The 11448-nt window shown below is 34.0% G+C and overlaps 1 protein-coding gene across 2 annotated transcripts; it reads right to left on the bottom strand.

Annotated features, from left to right (window-relative positions):
- Positions 1–3275: 3275 nt before the first annotated feature.
- Positions 3276–11448, bottom strand: LOC102605002 (uncharacterized). Of its 2 annotated transcripts, XM_006339630.2 has the most exons (7): positions 11046–11448; positions 10640–10906; positions 6507–7241; positions 5625–6143; positions 5165–5224; positions 4658–5074; positions 3276–4499 (listed from the first exon to the last, which is right to left on the bottom strand). In XM_006339630.2, exons 3-7 carry the CDS (start codon positions 7188–7190, stop codon positions 4080–4082), a joined length of 2100 nt encoding a protein of 699 aa, XP_006339692.1. In that variant the 5' UTR covers positions 7191–7241; positions 10640–10906; positions 11046–11448; the 3' UTR covers positions 3276–4079. The 2 variants fall into 2 exon arrangements, with proteins under 2 accessions (XP_006339692.1, XP_015167755.1); XM_015312269.1 differs by lacking the exons at positions 10640–10906; positions 11046–11448 and adding an exon at positions 7859–8108.

Genomic DNA, 11448 nt, shown 5'->3' with positions numbered 1-11448 from the left:
AACATACACATCCTTAAACTTTAGTCATAACAATATAGAGGAAAACGAAATACAAAATTAATACATAATTTTTTGAAATTTTTGTCGACGCCTTCCATAACCAATCAAAATTGTAGAGTCTTCTTCATTGAGTCAAACTAAAGAATAAATCAAATATTACAAAATAATATAAGTGCTTCACTACTTTGATAATATAATGACAAAGGATAATCTTGGTGGGGGTCTCATAAAACAAAAAATATATGAATTTATATGATAAAAGCGCATAAATACCAAAAGATATTTTAAAGTTTCAAATTAAATATTTGGAGGTTATGATTATAAAAGGCATGCAATTTATGAATATTAAGATATCAATTGAATAGGTAATTAGATAAAAAAAATACTATTAAATCTAGAGGAACTACGCAAACCTAATTCTCACCTTAATCAAATATGTAGGCATGTTTCCTCAAGTTCGATGATTAAAGTTCAAAAAATTAAATAAAATTATTAAATTCTTTTTCAAGAAAATGATTTTTTTTATCCTTGTTAAGAAAAGAATGTTTATCCTTATTCAAAAATATAAAAAATAATATCTTTTTACTTCACATTTCAATTAATTTTAGAATGAAAAAAAAGATAAATAATTTTTTAGAACATAGAAAAGTGTCATATCACTTTTTTAAGAAGAGAAAATTCAAGAATGACCAAACTGAAAAGCAAAGTAAAATTACAACTAAATTTGGACTTTAAATTACCCCTTTTTTCCTGCTTGCCAATGGTTCTCACTTCTCGGTACTGGATTATTTTCTGAAGGAGAGATAACTCTAACCTTTCACCTAGGAAATCAATTAACAATTGAAAGCAAAGTGAATTAGGAAATCAATTAACAATCATAAAAATTCTTGATGAATGATAAAAAATTCTTTATATTGATTTTGTTTTTGTAAAGGAATTAATGCATATTCTCTTCTTCCGGCCGTCACTCGATCGAATTTTCAAAATCATGCCAAAGTATGCACGTCTTGGTTCATAAGTTGTGATGACTTCAACCTTTCATCCAATATTCATGCTATTTGAACAAATCAGTCTTTAAAACTTCACAGTCATGTTGCAGAACTCGTGTTCCTCTTCACAATCTTAATTTTACCTTCAAATTGGCAAAAAGAGAGGTAAATTGAAAACTTGTAACACAAGAGATGATACCTTGCACACAATAGCTATGTCGACAAAATATCAATTGAGAATTATAGTGTGTATACCCTGAAAAGGAGAGAAAATAAGAGCACATCACACATTGGTTATTTAATAAAGAGTACGTACTATATTTATTGAAAGAAAGTAGTCATGGATCATGAGTAAATTCCAACTTTTCAGTATAAGTACTCACATATACATCATTTGTAAATGATGAATTGAAGACTTGTTGTAAAGGATGAGAATTGGAGAGAGAACAGGAAGAAAGGAAGTGTATAAAGTACACAAAGGACTCGGCTGTTGAGTTTTGTTAATTTGAAAACATTAGCGGCTTTTGGGTTTATTTGACGGAATAATTATCTAATATAATAATAATAATAATTGACAATTAAAGTCATCAAGAAGTAGAAAATGATAAGTTGTAACATCTTAACCATGCAATTTTTCTATTTTAATTGTAATTATTGATTTCATTTTAAATTATTTTAATTAAAAAATAAGTGAAGGGCATTTTCGTAATTCAATTTTGAACTTAAAATCTTCCCACTTATAATAATATATATAATATATATATGATAAGATTAAATAATATTTTAATAGATTTGACGTATCTTTTTGACAATAACGGTAAACTTCCCGAGACTAGTTAATTCTTGAAATTTCTTAGCTTGAGAATAATGGAGTTTCTGAAAAAAAACAGTAAAATGGGAAAACTCAAAAAGGAATGGCTATTTGGTCGAGTCTCATTTTTTAGTTAATAACTTTGCATTCTTAGGGTAGTTTATTGTCCCATTAGGAAAAGGGTACGATTATAGTGGGCACTGGGCAGTGTAATTGTCGTGTGTGAGTTTGTTAGCATAGTGCATGGAATATACACCCGGCCATGCTCTTAACTGATCAGTGCTACAAATACCCGTACGCTCCTTTATTCACAGATCAAAACCCTAGCTCATTTGAGCTTATCTTTTCCAAAAAATCTGCCACGGCTGATATTGACCAAAAACTCAAAGGAGTGAAGGAGGGCATTAAGCGAATGGAGTTGCAGCTTCAGTCGTTTGTTGCCGACAACAAGCAGCGACTTGATAAGCTTGAAACAGAGCACAACCAGCTCACCTCCACATTCCACTCAATCATGGATGCTCCATACAAACCCCCAAAATTAAAACTTAAATTCCCGGAATTTGACTTTGAAAACATAAGGTTCTGGATAAGGCGATGCAACAGCTGCTTTAAGCTTTGCCAGATTCCAGATCATCTGAAAATGGAGTATGTGTCACTGAACATTAAGGGGAAAGCTGAATACTGGTACGAATGCTATGTTTCGGGGCATGGAGAGTCAGTAATTACTTGGGAGAAGTTCTGTGTGGACATTTGTCAACGGTTTGGTGCTGAACCCATGGACGTAATGCGCAAATTTAACAGTGTTGAACAGAGCGGAGATATGGATGTTGAAAAATACCTAGAAAGGTTTGCGGAGGCCATGTCCGCCATGATTTCTGCCTTTACAGGAGACGTTCTACTTGTCCTGCTTTATTTCAGGATTGAAGCCAGATATTAAAGCCTATCGTGGTTATGAGAAGCCCTACCACCATTCTTGATGCCTTTCAAGTAGCTAAGCTACAGGAAAAATACCTTACAGTCTTGTATAGGCAAGTGGAGGTTGAGGAAGATGAGAAGAAGGAATAAGATGAAAAATTTCCAGGTTGAATAGCTAATCTTTGTTTGTTTACTTTACTTTGTAAAAATAGGTAATATGTCTTTTCAAATTTGTCCCAAGTCAAATAGAATATGACTGTTGGTGGACAACTACTTTTTTGTTCATTTAGAATTGTAATTCCACCAGTTGTTGCTTGTGTTTAGGTTATAGCCCGTACATTCTACTTTTCTAGACCCCACTTGTGGATTTCACTTCACTGGGTATGTTGTTGTTGTTGGACTTGTGATTTTACCTTGTTTATGACACTTTTGGCTGCCGGTAGTTTATCTTTTGATAGGTGAAGTAAATCATTATCAAAGCAACAAGAAAATAACTACTATAAATGTACAAGTTGTATATGGTCTGCCAGTGTAGTTCTCAATCAAACAGGGAGTGACAATTGAAACTTGAAAGAGAGCACTGCTTCTCATAAATATAAAATTATACAGATACAGACATCACCTTTTGAATCTGTTGTGCACTTTGACAAACTCTTGAAACGTTCTCTTTTCATTTCTGAAAGGAGTGTGGGTTTCTATAACAGTAACACGTCTGTGCTTTGTATGGATGCAGTGTTCACATTGGGTACTTGAAACAACGCTGAACAATGTAGGACACTTTAGTATAGCTTCTTGGTTGTGACTTGTGATGAGGAGAGCATTATGAACCTGTGGTGATCCCATACTGTGTGTATGATGAGAGGAGCTTACGAAATTCTTCTCACTAGTTTTCAAGTAAGACTTCACAAGTCACAAGTTGACACTTTATTTACACTATAAACACAACTATTTCCATGATACAATTACTTGAAAAGGTGTTTTGACTCGGTAGACTATATAGAAGATGATATAATTTGACAACATTTCATGTACTCCCTCTTGTAATTTCAGTAATTACTATATCCATTCTTCTTTTCCAAAGTATGGCTACTGATATCATGCACCAAAGTAGTCAAACCAAGCTCCTTTGCTTATGTGCTTTGTTGCTACAAGGTACATTGACAGTCTTCATATAAATTATAATAGGCTGAACCATCTCTCCCTCTTATAGTTCCCTAAAGATCATAGGTTGCAGGATAACTTATAGGTTCTAATTGGGTAGAACAATTCTCAAATGAGGTTGAGCTTTTGTAATAGATTTATAATTTGGCAGGTCTGGGGCATGAGAAGGCTCACTGGAGGGGGTATGAATTCTCACTAGGAAATCAAACGCTTGACATTATTTCCTTTCTTAATATTCCTCTATCTTCTATGTCACGCTCATGGCTCCATGCATGTGGAGATTGTGAAGCCAATAACGGCCAAATCAGGTTCCTCTGTTTTCTTACTCTCCGGACAAGTAGTTTTGTGCGTTGCCTTATAATGTTGTTCACAGCCTTCAGATAATTGCTCGAGTCATGGTCTCTGAGGATTGTACCACCAGAACCATATGCTGTAGGGACACTTAGAATCTCTAATGGGTGTGGAGAATTCAAAAAGACTCTGAGAGCTCTCCTAGTAAATGCACAACTGGTGCTGTCTAGGGAATAAATGTCACTGCCTGGAGGAAGCAGAGGGTGAGGGGCAGATGACTTCTCATCAGGCTGGATGATGAATATCTTTCCCATTGGAGAGTATAGAAGTTTCTGCAAGAATAAGCACGTGTCCCAAGGTGGGTTAGATTGTTACACAAAGCTAGAAGTAACATTGAGTTGTAAAACTTGGTTCTTCTATGTATTAGATGGGGTTTGAAGTAGCTTCAAAATTTTAAATCTAGAAACAATGTATGAGTGTGTGTACTCACATTCTTATTCAGACAAGGATGGGATCTGAATGTACGATTTAAACGTTTGAGGACTTGGGCCACATGGTTTGGGTAGTTGCATGAAAATGCCCGCGGAACAATGTCTCTATGCATCATCACACTCTGCACATGATTCTCATCTAAACCCAAATCATTGAGCACCTTTTGACCACCACAGAACACAAATGGTGATCCAAAAGTGACAACTGGTAGAAGAGAGGATGGTTTGACGACCTTCCGAGTTAGCAGCATTAAGTTGACCAGAAGTGAGAGGCTTCCTCCAAGAGAATGGCCAGTAAACTGAAACTTTGCCTTGTTGCCAAACCTCTGCAGATGCTCCATTATCTCTGGCATGAATTGGTCATAAATTCCTTTTGCAGCTTCATAAATTCCTCGATGGACCAACACATCCATTTCCTGTGACAATGAAATTATTAGTTGCTGATTCAGTTCATCTTTCCCATAATTATAAAAACAAGATTACAGAGAGTCACTTGTGATGCCTACCTCAAATTTGCAGGGTTCAAAGAAGAGATTTGCCTTCCATGAAGCCAATGAGTCTGATCCCTGCAGTTCACACATGGATAACTTGTCAATCTGGATGAACGTGAATAATATCCACACTCGTTAAATTTATATGACACTTTTCCTTTTCAATCCATTCCAAAAAAGAACGGCACCTTTCCATATTTGGAAATAGTTTAACTTTAAACTTTCCATTTCACTCTTAATATGACATTTTTTTATAGCCATTGGAATGTGGCCTGTTTAAGATCACAAATTCCAAAACTCCTTTTTTTCTTAAATTTCGTGGTAAGTCAAACACTGTCATATAAAATGAAACGGAGAGTTTCTTTTTCAGTGTCCCACTTCGATTGCAGATTCAATTGTTTATTTGAGTTGTGCTATTTCACTACACTTTTTCATGTTCCATTGTTTGTCGTCAAGTTTACTAGAAAGGAATTACCTGAATAACAAAACAGCGAGTATATGTGGTAAAGTCATCACAAATAAACCATTCGCAAGGTGAGGATTGAAGTGATTGAAGGTCCCTCGCAGCCTCCAGTTTTTGTTTCTCATCAGCAGCAACCATTGTTGTCATTGTTGATGCAGCTACATATGCAGCCATCTCTGACTTGTATACTCTTTGGGAAGAGTTGTCTTTTTCATCTGCTGAGCACCCTTTGTTAGCTTTCAAGGTCGCATCATCAACTACCAATTTGGACTCACTGCCAACTGATAATAGGCCCTTAGCACGGGATTGGACATAAGATGCTGCCGAAGCTGCTATATCATAAGCAACTAATGGCGGAGGTAGACGCTTATGCTCAATTTCCTCTGTTTTATCTGCTGAATTATCTGATGATGGAACTGGCACACGAATTGAATCCTTGTCGAACTTGGCTTTGATAGCCATAGCTTCTGCTTTTTTCACCAAGGAAGATGTTACAAAGTCCAGACCATAGCATCTTTCTAAATCCCTGGCCTGCATATTGGACGAATGATTTTCAATTATTAGACTTGATGAGAATAATTGAAATAGATACTAACTAATTATGTTGATTGAGAGGCTTGAATTGTTCTAGGTCCCTCTTTGATTACATGGCTAATTTATCGATGCACAGCCATGGTGACCTTATTTAAGATCACCTAAGGCAGGTGTTTGGGACTGTACTGGAAGCCCTTTGTTGAGCACAGGATATGGTTTCCCAGGGAAATCTACCTAGCTTGTTTTACAAAGGGCTATGACAGGATAATTGGCTATCATGGTGGGATTAGCAATCAGACTTCCAGAAAAAGAAAAATATGCACAAAAAACCTTATGTATGTCCTGGATAAGTGAACAAACCTTGATCTCGGGAATAACATAAGCCATGTTGCATAAGAATGCCAGCTTAGAGAAAAGCTTGGAGTCTGACCATGAAACTCGCCTTAACAACCTGGAGAATGATTCTCTATCAATGTTCATCTCGTCAGCTTCCTCATTGTCATCCTCATAGTCTACTTCACAACCTTCCTCCTCGCAGTCTTCACCACTATTCTCCAGGTTGTCTTCACGTATCTCTGCATCATCATCCTTCTGTTTCTCTATCCAATTTCTCTTTAGCTCCATGAGCCTTCGAATCCAATTGGACCTTCTTGTCTCTTCCTCAGTCTCTATCCCTTCGTTGTCATCATCATGATCATGATCATGACCACTCTCGAAGATAACATCGTCTATGTTAATATCCTTACTGGTCTCGATATCAAACAGGAATGACCGAAGAGAATCAGGGAGGAACGAACTTGACAACTGAATTTTAAAGGGACCTCCTGTAGAACGACTACTCTTCAATTTTGGATGAGTTTCTAAACTCTGGATACGATTAGCACGACAAGACAGGTGGTTATCGGAATAGGATCTTCTCATTTGAGCTTTTTCACGAGTCCCTTTGCTCGGAAATGACCTCCGAAAGTTGTCTTGCTCCATCCAGGAATCTTTAGAGGTTCTGTTCATAGGAGTATTCATTATGGATATACAACTACACGCCATGATTAATCGCCGAGAGACTTGATCACTTGTTGTAGCAACCTAGGCTAAAACCTATACATTAGAAGAAGAAATCAAGGAGAGATAAGTAAGAAGGTCTGTTAGAGGCTTGTTGAATTCTAAACAGTAAATGAGATGAGTCTTTATAAATAAGCTATTCATGACAAAAGTATGCTTTGTGCACAACGAACACATAAAGGATGATTCTGTTTAACAACCGCAAAGCACAAATTAAAAAGGAATTTGAACATGACTAGTTTATCCTTACTTAGCTTGCCTGTTCTATCAAAAGGATATGGGCATAACAGTAATTGGACCGACCTATAATGAAACAATAATATAGTACTCCTAGTAGAGAGTTCAATACCAATTAATGTTCCTCCTTGGAATTTACAACCGTTTCATATTTGTAAACCAAAATTTGACTTACTAGAAGTCTTACGAGAGATCTTACGTGTGTGGAGAACAAATTTGAAAAAATTACCAGAAGTATTAGTATATAACTAGACATAAATAACCAAAATTTCATCTTAAGGAATGTGTAAACTAGAAACACGACAAATAATTTGAGACAGAGAGAGTAATTAGGTATCCATGTCGCTGTTGCATCATGCGTGTGGATACTACATTATCCTTGTGAAGTTCACACGAAAGAGTAACTAGGTACTTACCTTTGTAAAGAACAAAGATTTGTCCCCAGCTATGAATATGACATAATAAGCATAATTTTGCTGTCGATTTCTATTGTAGAATCCCTCAGTTTTAATGTCGAAGAAGAAGATCAGTATTAAACTTCAACAATGGAAACAAATTTGAGCTCCAATCTTTCATGAAAAGAACGATGGCGTTGAATTTTGTATACTAGGTGATGAATTAGTCTAAGGAGAAAAAATGGGCACGTGGGGGGGCGGTGAGGGATGTTGGAATAAACCTAACTATTCCTAGATCTATGTTGGATACTTACTAGATGGTAGGATTTACAAACTAAATTTGTTTTAAAAATATTTAACTTTTTCTTTAAAAATAAAAATAAAAATAATAATATTTTTTTCAAATTTATACCCTTATTTGTTTCAATTCATAGAATATTACTGAAATGTTGCCAGTAAGAAATATATTTAAGGATATTAATTAAAGATTATTTATCAATATCCATTTAAAAGATGTCAGATCAATATAGACGAAGTAATATAAAACGAAAGGAGGAGGAGCCCATGAAAAGTATTTATTGAGAGTTGAGATGAGGATGACACATAAGTGGTTTGATAAGAAAATAGAAATTGAAGTTTGGGTATGGGAATATATGTCACTCCTAATTTCTAACTCCTTCTTTGACCATATCGATCTTTAAATTACTGTATCCTCGGAGTTATCGTCATTGGGTTTGGGTAAGTGTACAGTTTAATAGCTCCATAAATTTCCCTACCACCTTAATTAAATATGTTCACATTCGAACTGTATTTTCTATGCTCCTATTAATACACCTTGTTTACTTTCTTTTTAGTACTTGTTTTTAAAAATATGATAAGTAACATACCTTTACTATTTAGCTTTTTTGGTATATTTTATTTGTGTGTCTTATTCATCAATACTAAATATACACTCATTAATCACTATTTTGACTAATTGTGTATACGAAAAATATTAGTAGTAAGTAATAGTGGAATATTTTAGAACTATTTGTGTAGGTGATCAATATTCTTTAAACTTGCAAAAATAATTAATTTTAAGGGCAAAATGAAAATAAATAAATTCTATCTTGATTTTAAATAAATAATTAATTTGTGACAAAATATTTTTAGTAATGTGGATAAGTAATATAACACCGACGGAGTAATAATGTTACAAATGTATTCCTTTTCCCTTTATATATGAATGAACATTGGGAAGTAGTGGTGTTCATAGTTCGATTTAGGTCAGTTTTTGATAAAATTAATATATTGTGTTTCATACAATATAATTATATTTATCGACATGATTTGATATGTTTCTTTAAAAACCAAATTAAATATCATTGATTTCTCAAAAGTTGAAATCAAACTCAAATAAATATCAATTTATTCAATAAATTTGAAACAATTTAAAACGTAACCGTGAACAACCTTAATTTGGAAAGTAGTGACAACTTGAAAACCATAAACTAAAAAAGAGGCTCCTTATTAAAGAACACCTACTACCAGAAAGTTCTCGGCAAGTTAATTAATATTTCTTCTATTTTCTTTTACTTGTCCAATTTGTATCTCATCCATAATTCTAACTTAATTTATCTTACTCAACAATCCCTGCTTTACCTGACAGAGACAGACGATTTAAACAACGGAAAATCAAAGAAAATAGTATCGATATCTCTCGGAGAAAACTTGCCAACTAAAATGGTTTAGCAATTACATTACGTTAGGGGAACAAATAATGCTCACGTAACTTCTACAAGAAACATACAAAATAATTATGTCTCAATTCAAATTAGTTCGAGTCGATTATATAAACTTTCTGCTATCAATCAACTTTAAACTATGGGTCAATGGTCACATATCAGATCATTTAAAAGATATTTATATAGGTAAGTTTGGTTAATATATGAAATTATATGTGATCTAATAAAATGAAAATTCCATGAATATATAAATATTAAAAAAAATTAAACTCTTAATTTGTCACTTTATTATGGCGTTTTAAAGTTTAAACACCTTGCGGCTTGCAATTATGATTGCAGTTCAACTACTTAGGAAATAACGCTCATTAATGCTTCAAAAGTAGATTCTACTCTAGCCCTATAATTATGATTTCCTTTTCTTCTTTTAAAAAGGTATCGAAAAGGAAATTAGCGTTCTTTTAAATCAGTAAAACTATATAGTAAAATTTAAATTCAATTTTACTCCAAAGCATGGCACATAAATAAAAGCATTAAAAGGAGCTACTGTATGTTATACGTGTTAATGAAGTGAACCATCTACTAACAAACTATATCAGCATTTAAGAAGAACAACTCCATCAACATTTACTCATAATATTGACCACAAGACCAATAAGAACAAACTTCTAAAAAAAACAGATTTTGTCATTTCTGAACAATTCAATGTACCAAGTCCATACTGAAAAATATGACAATTTAATATTGTTTTTTTCATTTCGGCGCTAGACCAAATATACAAAAATTATTTATATATCTAAATGATTCGTGAGAAATTTTAATAGCTCAGTTGATTGACTATTTAAACTCTGATGAGGACTCAATTCTCACGTTATAACCCCTTACCTCAATTTTAAAAAAAAAACTTAAATGATTCACAAGGCAAACCTATAGTCTATTTTATAAAATAGATCACTCAAAAATATTGAACTGTAATTATATCTTTAATATATCAGTGATACTTAGAAATAATCTTTTTTTTTTATGTGGAAAGAAAAATTTAAATATACTAGCATGAAGCAAAATATAAATAAATAATTACCTGGAATTTTTTTATGATTGATTCAACGATCGCATACAATTCTACACGACTTCTGGGTTTTCACGACCTCTGAGTTGATCAAATCAGATTCCAAAATCCGCCGGAACAGAGAAACCAAAATGCCATCAAATTTTCGCATAAATCAAATCATCACGTTGAACAGAGATCAGCAGAACGAGGAAGAAACTGTGATCACTCCGATTAATCGTCTCTATTGGAAATCTTAGGAGAAATGGAATCAATTTCCTCTGCTAAAAGTCAATGCGTCTGCAAAAGGGGAAAATTTAGTACATTTCCAGTTCGAATAATGAGGTGAGAAGCTCTTGCCTCCAACTTTTAATCCAAAAATCTACCACAAAGAGCAGGAAGAAACAGATTTTTTTGTCAATCCGAAAATTAAATATACCTGCAAACATACAATGCTGATACAACTCCCCGGAGCAGCTTCAAGTTTCGATTAAATCAGATTTCGAAGTTCCGATTGCGAGTTTTTCTCAATGCATTGATTAAATCTCCGACACCTGAACCAGTCGTAACCGATAGCTTCAGAAACAGAGGAAGAAACTCCGATCTGCCGGAAAATACCTCGAAGAAATCGGTTCACTATCATCCATCACCGAATTCAATCAGAACTCTCGAATTTTTAATTAAAACTTACAAGAAAAAATAAAATATTGTTTTATATGCGTGTTGAGAAAAGTGAAAATATTTGGTACATTTTCATGTGCGGAGAAAGCACATGAACACCAAAGATGTTTCACTCTCTCTCTGCTAATTAGTGTTTACTGGGAATTACTGCTACTTAATTA

Source organism: Solanum tuberosum, unplaced genomic scaffold (assembly GCF_000226075.1).
Source record: "Solanum tuberosum cultivar DM 1-3 516 R44 unplaced genomic scaffold, SolTub_3.0 scf00010, whole genome shotgun sequence".
NCBI lineage: Eukaryota > Viridiplantae > Streptophyta > Magnoliopsida > Solanales > Solanaceae > Solanum > Solanum tuberosum.
The sequence above is the reverse complement of the archived record's forward strand: the minus strand, read 5'-3'. Positions and strand labels throughout refer to the sequence as shown.

What these genes read in the sequence shown, in the direction of transcription:
- LOC102605002 (XM_006339630.2), bottom strand. Translation starts at nt 7,190, where the DNA reads ATGGCGTGTAGTTGTATATCCATAATGAATACTCCTATGAACAGAACC. An exon ending in ATGTTATTCCCGAGATCAAG is followed by an intron (nt 6,144 to 6,506) that starts GTTTGTTCACTT and finishes TCCAATATGCAG; the next exon opens with GCCAGGGATTTAGAAAGATG. An exon ending in TTGAACCCTGCAAATTTGAG is followed by an intron (nt 5,075 to 5,164) that starts GTAGGCATCACA and finishes TCATTGTCACAG; the next exon opens with GAAATGGATGTGTTGGTCCA.